General features: G+C 37.2%; 1 protein-coding gene across 4 annotated transcripts in view; it reads left to right on the top strand.

The window, feature by feature from the left end:
• Nucleotides 1–19001, top strand: part of LPIN3 (lipin 3) — a 61612-nt gene that overhangs the window by 34851 nt on the left and 7760 nt on the right. For 3 of the 4 annotated variants that reach the window (XM_087720379.1, XM_014064972.2, XM_014064898.2), the window contains exons 5-15: nt 3864–3971; nt 5185–5302; nt 6282–6738; nt 8631–8730; nt 9785–9963; nt 10222–10318; nt 11449–11518; nt 13401–13478; nt 13827–13891; nt 15639–15771; nt 17668–17816. In XM_087720379.1, the coding sequence (XP_087576505.1) occupies nt 3864–3971; nt 5185–5302; nt 6282–6738; nt 8631–8730; nt 9785–9963; nt 10222–10318; nt 11449–11518; nt 13401–13478; nt 13827–13891; nt 15639–15771; nt 17668–17816 (1554 nt within the window). The remainder of the gene's footprint in view (nt 1–3863; nt 3972–5184; nt 5303–6281; nt 6739–8630; nt 8731–9784; nt 9964–10221; nt 10319–11448; nt 11519–13400; nt 13479–13826; nt 13892–15638; nt 15772–17667; nt 17817–19001) is intronic. The other variant, XM_087720380.1, reaches the window with a different exon arrangement.

Here is a 19001-nt window from a genome sequence, read left to right on the forward strand (position 1 = left end):
ACTGGTTTTAGGCAAAAGGGTCAAAAAAGGTTATGGAAGCATGGGATGTTGCAAATGGCCGTAAATGCAGGCCAGTTGCCAAGTGGTCACATAACTGCAGGGCTGGGGCAGTCATCAGAACTTCAGAACTGGGTCATAAGTACCAAAGTATGCCGTAACATAGAACAATAGCAATAGCAATAGCAATAGCAGTTAGACTTATATACCACTTCATAGGGCTTTCAGCCCTCTCTAAGCGGTTTACAGAGTCAGCATATTGCCCCCCAACAACAATCCGGGTCCTCATTTTACCCACCTCGGAAGGATGGAAGTCAACCCTGAGCCGGTGAGATTTGAACAGCCGAACTGCAGAACTGCAGTCAGCTGAAGTAGCCTGCAGTGCTGCATTTAACCACTGCACCACCTCGGCTCTTACAATTGCTAAGCAACCAGTTATAAGTCGAGGACTATCTATATTCAATATTCAAGCTGATATATTGAAAAAGCAAGTTAAGAGGGAAGGATGAAGCAGCTGTTAGTTCTGTGAAAAAAATGCATAAATACACTGGCCTGCTAACTTCCAAGGGTTTGTTTATAATCTGAAATCAATAAATGAATGACAGATGTAAAGATAACCTACCAAAATAAACAATTCTTCTAAAATTAGGGTTAGTTGTTCACCCTAAAGACAGATAGAAATGTCTTCCATGATTTTAATTATGAAATTTGCATAGCTTTATTGGAAAGGAAATCCATGGAAAAAAAAACATTGCACACTTGGTAATCTTTATAAGATGTGGATTCGGTATTCTAAAGCCTCTCTAATTTATGTTTGACCAAACTGAGTGTAATTAGTCCTCCATATACTGTGTTTCCCCGACAATAAGACAGAGTCTTAATTTCCTTTTGACCCTGAAATAAGCGTTTGACCTTATTTTCAGGGAGGTCTTATTATTTTTGAGATGTAGGAGGCGGCGAGCATGGTCACTTCATGACTGCTGCTGTGTTGCAATATTTTTGGGGAAGGCTTATTTTTTTGGGAAGGACTTATTTTTAAGTGCATGCGCTCAAGCCCGATTGGGCTTATTATCTGGGGAGGTTTTATTTTCAGGGAAACAGGGTATTATGATTCTTCACAGGCTTTATGAAAATCTTTTATTTTCTACCTATTCCGATCGGGGGAACAGGAAGATGGCTAAAACTGACAACTTGAAATAACTATCAGTTTGTATTTAATTTGGTGGATCAAACTTTCTCGAAATATATTACTGAATTTTAAGAGACCATTGGCAGATGTTCAGGTTTCAGATTACTTGATCTTGTCTAATGAGAATTTGTGTCATGGTTGATTGCCTTTTCTATATTTCAGAATAATGAGGCCCACTGGGAGAAAGGTTGCTGAACTTAAGATTTTTAAGTCTGTAACACTTCAAAATCTTAATTTCTCCCACAGTGTTTATGCATTTGCAATTTAATATATTCTGCTGTAATGTAATAAAATGTATTTCGAGTCTCTGGGTGACAGAATGGCATTTCTCTAGCCTTCTTGTTTTCAAGTAGGATTTAAGTGAAATAATGTCTCAGCTTTTGTGTTTTTTTCTGAATGCAAATAAGAAGGCACACCCTCCCTATTCATGTCATTTTCCCAATACAAATGAATTCAGATGATGAAATTCTCAAGTTTACTCATGTACAACTTCTCAGGTGCGATCTTTGAATTTGCCGAGTGATCTTCTGAGACAAAAGACAAGAAGTGAGAACTGGCTCTGTAGCTTTTAGAAACAAGTCTGTTCAAATTTTCATAATAGTTTAAAGGTTCCAAAGATAGATGTTACTGTTCATGAGTGACGTGGGAAAAAAGAGATAAAGTCAAATAACACTTGATATGTCTGTCCTAAGGATTGGCCTCGCCAAATGAAAGCAATACTAAGCTAATGAAATATCAGCCTTGCAAATAAAGTTCCAATAGTTTTGGGTCTTTCTTTCTTTTTTCTTTTTGCATTTCAAATGCAAAAGGAGGTGATGGGGAACATGGCCTTTGGCTGCAGAATTCCTTCCCAGGAAAGCTGGCTTAGCATCTTCTTTGAAGCTATTATAATGGCAAGAGAAACCCTTTTTTATTTTTCAGGATTTTTTTCATTAACATAATATGTGCAGTTTTTGTTTGTTATACTGCTATATATGCAGTGAGCATTTTGTTTGTTATACTGCTATGTATTTATAATTTGAAATTAAAGTCTCAGGGAAACTTGTTAAAAATAGGATTGTAACTGCTTACAGTGAACAAACGAACAAGGTTGCAGTCATGAACCAGAATTTGATTAGCTGGCATGCTTGCCTGCCACATCAGTCAAGAAACCTTTGAGCTTGGAGCCCAGTGAGACTACTGTATTCTGGCAATCAATTGATTGAAGAAATCACAGTAGCATAGTTGGCTAATTAAAGCTGAATTTATTTGTACATAAGCAGCATGTTCCATTCCCAAAACACACTGAGATATTTTGAGTGCTTGTGTCAAAACTCCTTATTTGGATTATAAGAGCCACCTGAAAAGTCTAAGTCAAAATCATTTGTGAGCAATACAAACGTGAATGCATTATTTTGTCTGGTCTTCGAGACATGTATCTTCTTCCCATCCCAGCCCTCCATGATGACAAAACATCAGAAACAAGCTGGTGCATGAATAACAGGGTTGCTTAAAATATTCTTATTTATACAAGATTATGGAAGCAATAGCAGCAGGATTAATTCAGCCTCTTATGAATTTCATGTGTGGTCCTATCCTTGTGCTTAGAAAAATGAGGTCTGTTGTACATATGTATAAGATTCCCTTTCTCATTTTTCTGACTAGTTTCTCAGTTTTCCGTCTTTGCCATTAGTTTACATTTTTCAAAAAAGATTCATATATATATTTTCATACCTTTTACTTTCAGGATATGGAATAATTGAATACATTCTTCTAATAAGCACATTGTGCACGCATGTTCTTACAACATAATGCATTTTTATCTGTATATATTTTTGGGATATAACCATTTTTTTGTTCAGAAAGTTGCACTGAAAAATACAGATGCAAACAAATAATTGCAGCTTGCTTTGCTGTAGACTTCAAAAGAATAAAGTAGTTAAGCTTGCATTATAATGTGAATTGGAGGGATTTCTATTCATTCCATTCTTTTTTCTTCAGCTGCAATTCACAGCAACCACAATTGGGCCTGGAATTTTGGTTGTTAGTTGTTGTGCCCAATTATAAGGGCCTGCATGCTGCCAAATGCCCAAATTTTGATCACATGACTGCAGCTGTAATTTCAGGCACGGGCTGTAGATCCCTTCATTCAGAGTCATCATGACTTTGACAATCACTGAACAAACAGTCATAAGTGAAGGACTGCCTCTATTATTTTATTTCTGCCTCCTGCGTAGTCTGCAAATGGCCATTCTGCAACCATCATTTGGTTATTTACAAGTCTGATGTAACCCACAGAGCTTCCCAGCACTGCAGCTGTCACAAATCACTTGAAATATTTCTATGCAGTGCTCACAAGAGCCGTGGTGACGCAGTGATTAGAAGGCAGTATTGCAGGCTAATTCTGCTGACTGGCAGGAGTTTGATTCCAACCAGCTCAAAGTTGATTTAGCCTTCTATCCTTCTAAGGTTGGTAAAATGAGGACCCAGATTGTTGCAGGCAATATGCTGAGACTATAAACCACTTAGAGAAGGATGTAAAACATTGTGAAGTGGCATGTAAGTCTAAGTGCTATCACAAGTGCTAAGGCAGCCATGCAGGTAGCCAGCACTATAGTTTTTGGTCTATGCACATGAATATCACCTATCACTATAGAGGTGTCTTTGTACCTAACTTCATTCTATCTTTTCTCATTAGTAACACACTCTACTACTCCTTTGGAGACGTCCCACAACAAGAAGATGGGACTCTACAACTTCAAGAAGTACATCCGTACTCTGATGGAGAGCTAGCTCCATTGCAGAGGTAAATATAGCAGAGATGCAAAGGAGCCAAACAGGTCTACTTGTTTGAATATGAGATATGACTCAGGAAATGCAATGATTGTACCAATGGATCCAGGACTATCCCATCTGTATGCCATTTCTGACATGATGCATCTGCTTTTTTAAGAAAAGAAAAATTCCAGTTTCTATTGGGACATCCAAACTTTTTGGACATATTTGAAGAACTCTGGATCTTGGCTAGTATGGGAATATGGAGTCACCATGGTAGTATTAGAAGAGCTGAAATATAACAAGTTATTCAAACTTGGTATTCTCTGAAGAGGTTCATGACATCTAAGGGGTCTAACTCAATGGTGGGTTACGACCGGTACGCCCTGAAACGGGCGTACCGGTGCTTGCTGGGAGTATCAGGTACTGTCCCAGTACAATGCTCCAGAAGGCCCGCCCACCCACTCGTCCTCCTTACTGGTATTTGAGCTGATCGGGGCTTCCGTGCACAGAGTGTATGGCGCCTGCGCGATGCTCCACCAAACAGCTGGAGCGTTGCAGAGCGTTTCAGGCAATAAGTACATATGCGTGTGCTGCACATGTGCATGTGGTGGGTGCCAGGCCCCGTTGCACCATACTGGTTGCAACGGATCTGGAACCCAACACTGGTCTAACTGGACATTATGGTTGACATTTAACTAATACCTAGCATTTCTGGAGAGTAAATAGAGGAAGGCTATTGGACTGAGCTTTCAGGGAGAACAATGGTTGAAGAAGAAAAGTGATCTTGGATAATTCTCTTCCAGTTGCTTGTATGTCCATAGAAAAGGACATGTGGCCTCTTCAAGTGTCCCAGAAGGGCTTATACAGAAGAGATGATGATAATATTTGTTTGAAGATAGTAGGATTGGATCAGTTTTGGCCAAAGTATTGATTGGGAATGAAGAGATTCAAGTCAAGTGAAATGGTGGAACTAAATGAAAGAAAAGGATAAGCACTCTTCCTTAGGAGAGACTAGATGACAGGAATAAAATAGCTAGATTCTTTTTCTAATCCTTCAATTGATTTTGCTCTCTGAAGTTACTGGTATTCCTAAACTCCTCTTTCCTGATCTATTACATCAACTCTTATGAGGATTTCTTGATTGTGCTGATTTCTATCATGCATTTACCAGCAATAGGTTAGGTCACCAGTATTTTCCGCTATCAATACTAAAAGGGTTCTGGTTTATCTCCTTTCCCCAGCCTTTCTCAAAGTTGTTCATCTGCTCCAAAAAGCGACTCTGAATTGGAGATCAGAAATCCTGAACTACCTCTTGGTCCTGAATCCCAGCTACAATGGTCCTGGGGAAGACTGCCAGAGGTGGGTATAGATAAAGGAAGGATCTCTGAGATGCATAGCTTCATGTCTTATATGAATAGATGTAACAATGTTTCCCATTATTATCATAATCATAAAAAACAATACCTACATGTTTATATGTGTGCTTATAAAGACTTTTATAGTCTTTATAACAGGATGGTCTAAAATATACCTAATATTTCAGAGGGGTGAAGACAGAAACTGAAATACACAAATAAATGATATAAGGTAGGCAGGGATGTATCCCAGGGTGTTCGGTATTTTAGTATTTTCCTGGAGATGGATGATGGATTTACTAGACTCTTATGCTATTTATACCAGATTTATACCAATATGTAGTTGGGTTACAGACCTACCTGAAGAGTGATATCTGAAGAAAGTGCAGTTTTCTATTTTTCAGTGATTGGGCAGAAATCACTAGAAATAAGTGGCTTCAATCAGTACTATGGTTATTTAAGGTTTATACTACAATTTTCAAATTGTCCTTGCTTCAGAGTTGCAAAATTTTTCAGCAACTTCACTCAACAAGGATCAATGAGCCTAGAAGTCTGGAATCTACTTGTGACCTTAGACTGTGATTTCTGATTTCTATCAATATATCATAAATTGACAAATAATTGTGTGAAAATAATTTAAATCAAAGTGTGTGACTTTATGAAGACCCTTATCTCTTTTTTATACAAAACAAGATACTTCAAAAACATGTTATTTATATTTAATATTTTAATATTAAAAATCAAAATTAATTTTAAAATTAAATTAAAAATTGTTATTTCATTTATTTGCATTGTTTTAACATCCTGCAATTTTGGTTTGAATTCCAGTAAAATTACTCATTTGGCAGTAGTATATTGTATACATGTGCATGCATGATGCAATAATAAACACCTGTAGAGTTAGGAAAAAAAACAATTGTGTCCCCAAAATCATTTTGTTTTATCTCTTTTGTGAGATTTCACAAGTCTTTTTCCTTTTAAAGATGAGCAAATTAGACCGTGTAGAAGCAACCAAACCTGTCTTAAATGTCTGTGAAACAGCAGCCAATGACCCAACTACTGTTATCCCTATGGACGAGACAACTCACTTTGTGGCTATTACAGCTGGCTCAGAAACAGTGGGAACAGTGGACTCTGATGATACAGCATCTTTTTCCATAATTAAGCCAACCCCTGTTTTTCCTTCTGGAAATGGACTTCTGGGAGATGAAGAGCCCTGTCCTTCCATTTGCATGGCTATAGATCAAGTGGGCCCTGATCATGGACTTCCAGGAGATACAGAAGTAACAGCACCAATTGCAGAAACTGACAGATCAAATTCTATCAAGGAGTCAGACGTGCAAGCTACATATCCAGATTTGGAAGTGCCTCCTTTGAAAAAACCTTTGTCAAACATAGAACCCTGCGGTGGTCCAGATGTGAACCAGGAGAAGAGGAGGAGTAAGTGGAGATGAAAGCTATTACAATAGAGTTGAGCAATCTGTCAACAAAGTGTAATAGGCATCCTTAAACTTTAAGATAATGTTTTGCTATAAGAGCCTTGGGGGCGCAATGGTTAGAGTGTTGTACTGCTGACTGCCAGCTGCCTGAAATTTGGCAGTTCAACTCCCACCAGGCTCAAGGTTGACTCAGCCTTCCATCCTTCCTAGGTAGGTAAAATAAGGACCCAAATTGTTGAGGTTAATATGCTGCCTCTGTAAAGCGCTTAGAGAGGGCTGTAAAGCACTGTGACGTGGTATATAAGTCTAAATGCTATTGCTATGTTGATCAACCTAGAATAGAGCCTTCCAAATGTACTTGGAACTCTCTGAAGAATCTTTTCCTATTTTCTTGAAAAATCTTGAACATTATTTATAGTTTGAGGCAGTGGTGAGTTGCTCTTACTGTCACCGGTATGCTGATCACGTGCTTGCACATTCTGTTCATGCACATGCCTGACTTGCGCTATGCACACATGTGCAATCCACCACCTCTGCGACAACCAGCTGATTGTTGGGGCTCGCGCAGGCACTGCATGCTGTGTGCATGTGCGCACTTTGCATTTTGCCATAAAAACAGGCATAGAGCATGGGCAGGCAGGTGGGCCAAAAGGGCCACTGTACCAGCACACTCTCAGCTGCTCTGGGCCACTACCAGCATGCCCATACTGGGCCATACCCGCAGCAATCCATCTCTGGTTTGAGGATAGGGGAAGCTGTTCCATTTTTAATCTTCTTCAACACATTTTGTCCCTCCCAACCTTTTTCCATACCCAACTGTAGAAACCACCGAGGCTCCTAAATCAAGTACAGGTAGTCCTTTACTTACAACCATTTATTTTAGCAACCATTCAAAATTAGAATGGCACTGACAAAAGTCACTTACAACCACTGCAGTATTCTCCCATGGTCACATGATCAAAATTCAGCAAATATTTGTGACAGTGACATCATCTTGTGGGTCATGTGATCACCTTTGGTGGCATTCCCAGCTCTGTTTGTAACAAAAAAAGTCAACTGGAGAAGTCAGATTTGCTTAACGATCATATGATGTGCTTAATAACTGCAGTGATTTGCCTAGGAACCATGGCAAAAAAGTAAAATTGGGCACAACTCATTTAACTATTGCCTTGCTTAGCAATAAAAATGCTGATCCCAATTGTGATTGTAAGATGAGAACTATCTGTACTTGTAAAAGGTCTGTTTACATTCTGTATCCCTAAGAAAGAGCCCTCCAAATGGAAATGCTGCTTTAGGATATTCACTCTGAATTCAGAACTCTATTTTGCAGACAATGAGACAAATGAGTTTATAATGTTCATGTCCCTTATTATTAAAGGAGGAAAGGGGATTAATTACATTGATATTTATGCAGCTTTCTTGTCAGACTCTATGCAACTTACAATATTCACAGTACTGAAACATATAATGAAATACCAAAGAAAACAAAATCAGTTGCTGATTTCTAGTTAAAAACATTTGTTCCTAAATGCTCTGTACAAGAGGACTGCTTTTACCCATTTTACAAAGGATAAAAGAGTGGGGAATTACCTGACTTTGGGCAATGTGTCATTACATACAATTCTGACCATTTTGTGTTATTCCAGTCATCAGAAATTGAAACCACCTGGATATCACCTTATTAACTACCGGTAAATCCTTGGTATTCTATGAAATTGTTATAGGATTTTAAAAATAATAATTTATACAGTATATAGATATTCACTGAGATATTTTTTTGGGGGGGTGTACTGTCTTCCTTATTAGGGTGAGTGATTACAGAAATGTCTATAGAAATACAGTTTCTTCATTCAATTATTTGGGCCATTGTAATCATTTCTTAATCTCTTTGAGGTTCCATAAAGAAAAACCCTCACCTGGGACCTAGTGATATTTATTTAGACGATCTTTCAAACTTGGATGCGGAGCAATTAGCACTTTATTTCCCCAAGAGGTATGGCTATTGTTTCTGATTTCTTTGGACAAACTATAGATGAGAAATTAGAATTATTGAATTCAAGTTACAGTAGGAAAGAGCCTTAAATGTCTTGACCAAAACAAAATGCAGGGATTTAATCATGACCAACGGCCACATAATCTTTGTTTAAAATTATTCATCAAAAGGAAGCCCATGGTATACCAGAGTAGCAAGTTTCATTGTTGTGACAAAGTTTTTTCTAAGCTTCAAGTTTAGACAGTCTAAAGAATTTAGTTGTAGTCACCAGAGATGCTACTGAAGCTTCTGTATATTAGCAGAATTTATCAGAGTCCTTAAAAAGTGGTAATATGAACAGGATATTCAATCTGCCCTATAATCTGTCAATAGTTAAAGTTATTATAGTTATTATGTACAATGGGCAATTCCAGAAGCCTTGCAATGAATAGTTTTGTTTCTTAATATCTTATTACCACATTAGAGAAGGTGAAATCTGAATTCCATAAATCTATAATGCATGTATATGGCATTAAACTATGATTTATGTGCAAACTGTTTCAATAAATGTGAGACAACATGTCTATATTCAGGTTGGTTAATATTAATCCAGTACAAGTAAGATGACATTTTAGATGTTTGTGTTTCTAAATAAATAAAGCAAAAATAAGGAAACTTGCGGGTTCCCCCCCCCCAAAATTACTGGATTCCAATTTCTACCAGTCTAAGGGCTGTGAATAATGATTAGGGAGAAATTGGAGTTCAAAGGCCATAGGGTTTTTTTAAACCAAAATTTAAAAGAAAGAATCATAATTTAAAAGATAAAGTCATAATTTAGTCTGAAGAACTTTCTTTAGTACGCAAATTGCCTCTCCCAAATCTTATTGTAACAGATGATCCAGGGCTCAGAGATGAGTATAATAGGGAATTTTTCCACAAATAAGTAAAATATGTCATCATTTTTCTTGCCTTAAAGAAATAAAGGGGTTCACGTGGTATATTGTTATTATTATTTAACAACCACAACAATAACATGTATAACATGCTATTGATGTTATTATTATTTGGTTTACAGTGATGCTGAACTGAATTGGCCACAAGCACAATCTGACCCTGGAATCTTGTCTGATTCCCATGTGCTGAGTGGTGCAACAGGGGACAGCAATGCAGATAATCTGCTGGAATCTACAGAAAATAGCTCCATTCGCTTGTCTCTCTGTGGAGGTCTTGGAGATGATGGAGAATTAACTCATGGTATGTTTAGAGGGAAAGGAGGGAATGTGATTTGGTACTCTTAAGAGTTTTTATAAAGATCTGACTTTGAGTTGGCTTTCTAGGGTACTATCTGATAAAGTTATTCTAAAGGAGATATTTATTGGGTGGGGAAAATAGTATCCAGTTACTGAATGAATTAGGAGACAACTATCTATCAAACAGCTCCCCTTTGAGGGAGATGGGCAGTTTATAATGAAATATGAAATGTAAATGTAAATATATTGCCTTCCATTTTAGCAGAGAAGTTTATGAAGCATATAGTGTCCTATCAGGAGTTTGCAGAGAACCCAGCAATTCTTGAAGACCCAAACTTGGTAATACAGATCCAAAAGAAGTGAGTAGAAATGCCACTTTCATTTGTGGTGTTTGTGTTCCCCAAAAGAGCTTTGTGTAGCCATGTACATGCATGAGTGTCCATGAGTGAATTCTAGTTGTATTCTGCGAGAAAAATGTTAGTCCTGCTACTCCTTAAAGGCTGCTTTGCTGAGTTAGTGAATTTTGTATGAAGATGGAACTTACATTCCCCTCTTATGTATTCTGGCTCCCAATTATTCCCCAAAATGTTTTTTTTAAAAAAATATGTGAGAATAAAAGCTCATACACTTTCATGAACTGAGTTCAGCAACCATGACAGCAGAAAATATATTGTAGCTGAAATTGGCTTGTCATGCGCTGGACTGCAAATGTTATTACAGGCTAAGCCTTCCATCTAGACCAGTGGTTCTCAACCTTCCCAATGCCGTGACCCTTTAATACAGTTCCTCATGTTGTGGTGACCCCCAACCATAAAATTATTTTCGTTGCTACTTCATAACTGTAATTTTGCTACTGTTATGAATCGTAATGTAAATATCTGATATGCAGGATGTATTTTTATTGTTATAAATTGAACATAATTAAAGCATAGTGATTAATCACAAAAACAATATGTAATTATATATTGTGAAATATTTATTCCTAATTACAAATAAAGGAAATCTTGTCTGGGAAGTTTAAGAGCAGGCTCCCGGCTCTAAATGGAAAGAGTGCCTTTCTTTTAAAAAGGAAAAAGGAAAGCAAAAACAAAACAGCTACCAATTCTTCCTTTCTTTCTCTTTCTCTCTCTTTCTGTCTCTCTCTTTCTGTGTCTGTCTCTCTCTTTCTGTATGTGGCTCTTTGTCTCTCCCCTCCCTTCCTCCCTCTCTGTCTCTCTGTGTATCTCTCTGTCTCTCTCCTCCCTCCCCCATCTCTGTCTCTCTGTGCCTCTGTCTGTCTGTCTGTTTGTCTGTCTGTCTGTCTCTCTCTCTCTCTCTCTCTCTCTCTCTCTCTCTCTCTCTCTCTCACACACACATACTGTGGTCACTTCACCTCCTGTTTTTCAGCAGCTGCACAAGGCCACATGGCGTGCACTGCCCTCTTCTGACAGTTGCCTTGTTTCCAATGGAGGGGGTGGGACATTATTTTGATTCCCCTCTCTAATTGCAGATACTACAATTGGGCAGTTGCAGCTCCTATGGTTCTCTCACTGCAGGCATTCCAAAAGAATCTTTCCAGAGTAAGTTAATATTAATTTGTGTTTAGTAATGAAGTATAATTTTTTAGTTAGGTTTTTATGTTTCAACATTTAAAGAGTGGTATAATATAGTTTCTTAATCTCTAGAATGGTAAATAATTTTTACCCTAATAAACTAATCGGTATTATCTCTCCAAATGTCCAGACTAATTTAATCAGGACTATTGAGAAGAAAACCTTTTACCCAAACTTTCAGGTTATCTTAATGCTTTTGAATGCTATTACAGCAATCATTTATCAAAACTGACTTCTTTCTGTACAGCTTTTATGAATTCTTTTTAACTCATTTCCAGAGAATGATAATCAGACTTATAAGATGAATTTTTAAAAATGACAATTCACTTGCCCATATAGGTACTTATATTTTATGGACATGATGTCAATTTTCTGTTCAAACATTAAATACTGGGATTGGCAGTTATATTCCATTTTCCATGTTCCATTTTTACAATCCAAATGTAACTACATATTGTGTATTCTCATAAGTTCTTAAAACATTTAATAGGACACTATAGCTTACTATGAGATTATGATATTTAACAGAAGAAAACCATACATGAACTGTATACATCTTCAAAATTAATAATCATGGAAATAATAGAAGAAAGTGAGGAAAAGGTTAATGGAGGGTGACCTAATAAAATTATTGATAAGTAGACCAGCTTCCCATAACTTGACGATAATGCTCAAATAACTTTTTTCTTGTTACTTGTTAACATATGAATTAGGTTTATTCTCCAATTAAAATATATTCATTATATGTTTTTAAAAAGTAGGGCAGATTGCATAAACTAAGAGGGTGAATAGCTGTTGGCTATCTATAAAAACAAATGCTACAGAAGATAACTATAGAAGTAAGATGCTCTACTGCAAATCTCCCATGGTTCAAAGTATGTTTGTATAATGAAGTAGCAAAACAAGTTAAACTTGATGTCATTGTAAATTACAAAGAAAGCATTACCACCTACATTACTGTTCATAGTTCTGCCTTCATCATTTTGCCATTTCTTGTATATTAACAATAGAAAACACTTTAACTTAGTAGTTAATAGTTAAGGTTTTATAGATTAAAGTTTAATATTGCAAATTTCATTAAATTCCTATTGTGTAGATTACATCGAATATTTTTCCTTTCATTTATTGGAAGAAAAATACATAATTAAATTATATTTTTAAATTTTAAGCAACATAGTCTTATCATTAACCGTTTCCACTTCAACTCTTAGCAGGTTGCCAATTTGGAAAACTTTGGCTTTTAAATTAGTACCCAATATGTCCAATTAAAAAAAACCAACCTTGCTGTGACTTCAATGAGAGAAAATATCCAGCCTATTAGCTTTCCACATACAATTTAAGCAAGCCTTTTTACTTCAAAATATTTGCCTCCGTCTTAGGTAAACAACTTATTTCCACCACAGAATAGGGTTTTAAACTACTGCATGTAAACAAGGAACAAATCTCATACTTACTAGCACTGATATTTATCTTGTCTCTTAATGAAACATCTGCAAGCAAACCACCAAGCTGAGAAATCCCCACAGCCTCCACAGAATAGGCTTTGTAGTTCAGTGCCATCCTTCATCCACCTTGAAGCTTGGAAACTTCTTCTGACTTCCATTTTTTTTGCTGTCTTGAACCAATTGCAGCAATACTCATATACATCTATCTTATTCTTGGGAACATTGAAACTTGTGATCTGATTGATTCATTCTTGAATTAGATATTTGGTATTGATGACATGTTTGGAGGTTAGGGATTATCCAATAATTGTGGAACTGTTACAATCTTAATTAAGATTGTAAGACCTGCTTTTGGATTCAAACCAATTCACCATAACATTTCTTCATCTTTCTTGTGGTTTCAGAATGCTGTTGATAGACTAATGAAGGAGAAGATGCCCAAGAAAGTTGGAAGGTGGTGGTTTTCTTGGAGGCGAAAAGAGGTACATATATTGCAATATGGAAAGGAAACATCCCTCTATAACGTCCAGAACAAAATGTTGCAGTTGAAATGGACTTCTGTCAGGTGTACATAGGCCTAGTCAAATTAGGTACTAACACATCTTTCCTTTTATAGAGATATGGCCAAATCTACGATCTTTGTAGCCAATCCTTTGTAGCAGAGATGAGTTCCTTAATTTAATGAAACATTCTGTAACATGGTAGGTTTCCCATTCTGACTGGGAAATCTGGGATGTGTGATCCCAACTTATCTACGTAACATCAAATGGAAGAAAGATGATTTACTGCTTGAAGGAATATTAACTGAAGGTAAATTTATGTATCTGTAGCATGAAATAAGTACCAGGAAGTCCAACAAAGTAGGCAAGAATCAGGAGGACACTTCTCTTCAGAGGTAAGTTGTGATTTATTGATATTGCATTGAATTTGGCATATCTAAGGACATGGCTGTATTTTTGATAAATAATTATAGTGGACATTTAATAGTTTTGATTAAAATGTCTTAACTCAAAATGACAAATAATATTTATTACCGTGTTTCCCCAAAAATAAGACAGATCTTATTTTCTTTTGACTCCCGAATTAAGCACTTGACTTATTTTCAGGGAGGTCTTATTATTTATTAGGTGCAGGAGGCAGCGAGAGTTGTCACCTCATGGCTGCTGCTGTGTTGCAATATTTTCCAGGAGGGCTTATTTGGGGGGGGGCTTATTTTAGTGCATGCGCTCAAAAGCCCAATTGGGCTTATTAATCAGGGAGGTCTTATTTTCGGGGTAACAGGGTAGTACAAATCCACATTTAAAGCTTACCTTAAATATTTGGAAAAAATAATTAGCCCTCTTTCCCCTCTCATCCCATTCCTTGACCAGAATTTTATTTTAAATACTATATTGGTTGTTTATATTTAATTTCAGCTGCCATTTATGTTATTTATTGATTTTTCTATTCTATTTTTAAGCTAGCACTTGTTAGCAACCAAGAACTGTGTATCTGAGATGGGCAGCCTACAAATTAAAATGAGTCAATTCAAAAGGACCTTGTAGCACTTTTTCAGGATAATACATTTTATTAAAAGGTATATACACTTTTGGGACTGTAGCTTAGTTCATCAGATCCAAATGCAAGTTTTTCTTAAAAACCTTGGAAAATCTCAGAGGACATTTTGGGATTTAAGTTCAATTATCTGCTTTTAGACCTTTGTAACATAGAATTTATTTCAAGTCTATTTGTCAGTCCTCAAGAATTAACAGGCTTCCAGGGAAGAAATAGTGAGTAGCAAACAGTCCAGTTCCTTGTAATTCCTCTCCAGACAAAGGGATGACTTGAGATCACCCACAAGTGCTCCATGCAATTGCTTCTCATGATGAGGCCACAAGAGGTGGTTCCCAGTGGGTTTAGAGCTCTAGGAGATAAGGGAATAGCCATCTTGCTCAAACTGCATTTGGTGCCATTAAAAAGGACACTGCATTTGCATACTTTCTTTTCTACTAACTTTTGGAAATTGCTTGTTTTTCAGCTGTTAGGTACCTTTGGTTCAACAGGTTTTACAGCACCATACGAGTTTCTTTCTATCCTTAACAAAAAAAAAAATTACATGCAAGCTTAAGGACTTAAACAATCCTTTGGAATAAACAGGAAAAAGTTTGATTACAACTTTGATTTTGGAAAATTATAAATAGACTAAGCCTCCAGATGGATTTGAAATAAGATTTTGGAGTTAATTATAAGAACCCTTCCCATAAGAAAATGCTTTTGTTTTAAATTCTCATAAAAATGATAGTATGAGACTTTGAAGGTTGGACACTAGAGGGAACTAGAAGGAACTAAAGATTATATTTAGAGAAGAAGAAAAAATGACTTCCTAAAACACAATGAAGCAAAATATTTAACATTGGACATACTGAAGGATATTTTTGAACAATGGACTCAGGTGTTAATTTTAAGAGTGTCTGTTTCTATATCCCCTGTTTCCCTGAAAATAAGACCTATCCAGAAAATAAGCCCTGGTATGGTTTTTAATTCATGTGCCTAATATAAGCCTTACCCCCCAAAATACCCATATTTGACCCATATTTCACCCATATTTCTTAGCCTTTACTCTCTTTTATGTTGACAATCTATTTTGGTCCTGTGAACCATAGGAGACAAAATGATTCCTCCAGTGATGAAGATGTTGTATCCTCCCATCAAGGAGACAGATCCATACCAGATGCTATTACACAGAAATTTCTTCCAACCTACAAGAAGTCCTTAAGACTCTCCTCTGATGAAATTGTATGTAGCTTTGAATTTTCTTTTCTATATATTCCTGTTTGATTCAGAAGAGAACTTTCTGATCAGAGAAGCACTGCCAAAACAGACTACTCAATTGGCATTCCTCTTAGGTGGACTTCATAGTTACTGGTCAAACTTCTCAGTTATGTGTTGCATGTTGAGGGGGGGGGGAAACACCAGAGTTTGGCCCTTAAAATTAAGAAATGTTGGGGCAAACTGGACATTTGGAAGTGTAGCTCAAAATATGAGTAGACAATGAAGTTTTGTGGGCCAAGTTTTTCCTCTGTTAACTGATCATCAATAATTATTTTCCAAAGTGGTGTACAGTAGTATTATTTATTTATTCATAAAATATACATTTCCTTTTTTTTTTGATCCAAGAGCCTAAAGGAATGTTTGTAACTCTTTCTTCCAATTTTTCTCCATTCATGGAAGTTGCTTAACTGGAGAGAAAGTGACTGGCCCAAAGTCAAGTCACCAATGAGCTTTCATGACTGAATCTCCCTAGTTCTGCTCTAACTACTACATTGTATCACTTCTCTAGTAGGTAAAACATTGAACTGAAATCACTGAAATCCAGGTGCAAGTCCTCAATCAGGTATGGAGCTCATTGGGGACCTCTGCGCCAAATACTTTCTCTTAACCTAATGTGGCACTCCATTGCATCATGCAGATAAAATAAATGATGACTATGTAAGTCACTTTGAGATCTTACAGGTTGGGCAGAATATCAGTGAAGCAAAGGCTAAAATTATTTAAGCGTATACAATTTGTGGCCATATCTGAATGGAAAGTTTGACTACAACCTCCAAAATAAGAGACAAGACCAAATCTGAATTTGCTTTAAATGGAATTAAAAATAATGCTTCTATACAAAAAGTCAATATTTCTTTTGTAAAACTCTGAAAGCTCCATTCAGTGCTTTGGAAACAGGACATGAGTGCTATAATACTTAGATTTGGAAGTGATTATACAGCTCTACTTTTTTTAAAAGTCGGACAAAAAGAAATGTCTATTTATATTTTAAAATTCAGAGTTTATTAAGAAGAGATAATATATAACCAAGTCTTTCTCAAGATGAATTTTATTTAATTCATTTTCAGTGAAAAGTAGATAGTCACTAGAGGCATGACCAAATACAGTATGAGCATCAATTCCTGTTGTTCTTTTTATATGAGCATCAATTTCAATTGAGAATTATTTTAATATGCATTTAATTCTTTAACATCAAGATATTTTAAAATCCTAACTTCAATTAAATTGTGACTTTGTAAATTAAATAATTGTTGAGCAACAAAGAAGACTCTTTGGCATAGTAGCTTCACTTTTCCAAATAGTATAAACATTTGAGAGAAGCAATTTTGTGATTGACAGATGAATTGCTATATTATGTCTGATTGCTTGTAGGGCAGAGAAAGAAGAACGATGTTATCCTTGTGTTCACATTTATTTGAAATCAAAGAGTACTGAATTCTGTGGCACCTCTAAATAGAAACGGAATTAGACATATAACTAACAAAACTGCTCTGAGAAATGCCATGCTCTAAATTTGCGATGATGAACCTATAGCACATGTGACACAGGTGGCACGCAGAGCCTCATCTGAGGGCACATGAGGCATTGCCCTATGTCAGTTGATTTTTGGTCTTCCAGAGGACGTGGTGGTGCCCTCCCCAGGCTCCAAGAAAGACATGTGCTTGTGTGTGTGTGGGCAGTGCACACATGTGCAGGTGGCAGAATGCAGGGGGAGATTTAATTATGCATGTGGGCACGCATGGACGAGCAATAGTGCACGCGAGTGCACATACTTTTGGCACCCGAGGGGAAAAAGCTTCGCCATCACTGCTCTAAATAAAGATACTGTAATTGCTTCTTTTTCCTCTTCTTTTGTTGTAGAAAAAGCTGAACCTGAGGGACGGCCCCAATGACGTTGTGTTCAGTGTGACCACTCAGTACCAGGGCACATGTCGTTGTGAAGCTAACATTTACTTATGGAATTGGTATGACAAGGTGGTGATCTCGGATATTGATGGCACCATCACCAGGTAGGTTCCCACTGGCAATAATGCTTCCTGTAATACTTGACGGTGGGCTCTTCCATGCCACCATTATTTCCTCTTACCATTTCCCCAAAGGGGTTTAAAAGTGATCTGTAGTTGTCTACACTTTTGCCAGCCTTGCCAAGCTTGTAGAGAATGTGCACACATTTCTCTGAGTTCACTAGTTACTTAATCTATGATCTAACTGAACTTCAGATGGTGATGAATTTTTTTAACCCCCCCCCCATTCCCCCAACTTCACAGTTTACAAAAGACATGTGAATGATTGCTTTCAGGGAAAGCTTTCTAGATATGATGCATGTTTTCCTTGAGTGTTTAACATTTGCTTTATGATGGTGAAAGGCAGTGGTGGGTTGTAGGCGGTATGCCCCAATATGGGCGTACCAGTGCCTGCCTGGAGCACTGGGCACCATTCCGGTATGGTGCTTCGGAGGGCCCACTCACCTGCCCGAGCTCCTTATCTGTATTTGAGCTCTTTGGTGCTTCCGCGCATGCACACGGAGCGCACAGCACCTGCCCATGCTCCGCCGAGCAGCTGAAGCATTGCGGAGGCTCACAGGAGCATTGCAAGAAATATGGACGCATGCACACACGTTCATGTGGTGGACGCTGGACCCACCACTGGTGAAAGGATAGCATACTAGCAATTTTGCAACCAAGCATTTTTATCCCAGAAACTGTAAATGTGTTTGCAAGTTATTGCAGTTGCTAGAATGGGAGAAAGGAGTAAATACATCTCACCAATGCCTGCAGAAAAACAACAGGAAGAGGATGCTGAAAATCTCAGCCAGTGTTGCTCATCCTTGGCAACATGCTAGCTGGGAAATCCTGGAAGTTGAAGTCCATACATCTTCAAATTGCCAAGATTGAGAATTGCCGCTCTAGGCAGTGGAAGGAGAGAGATAGCAATAGATGTCGTGAATGCTGCTGGGACATAGCAAGCATCACAGAGAAAATTAGACTGGCATAGAGATTTATGCAAGTTAAACAAAATCAAAATCAAAGGGTCAACCTGTTTCTACTCAAAATACATAACTTATATGGACTAAAGAGTTTCATTGATCATTCTGGGGGGAAAAACAGAAACAACCTGGCTTGCTTAAGCTCTTAGTGGGCTGAAACCAAAACAAAAAACATCCATTTTAGAATTGGTTATCTTGAAACATGTCA

This window comes from Thamnophis sirtalis, unplaced genomic scaffold, assembly GCF_051295495.1.
Source record: "Thamnophis sirtalis isolate CommonGarterSnake01/CBP01778 unplaced genomic scaffold, rThaSir2_p1.2 scaffold_7, whole genome shotgun sequence".
NCBI classification, from domain to species: domain Eukaryota; kingdom Metazoa; phylum Chordata; class Lepidosauria; order Squamata; family Natricidae; genus Thamnophis; species Thamnophis sirtalis.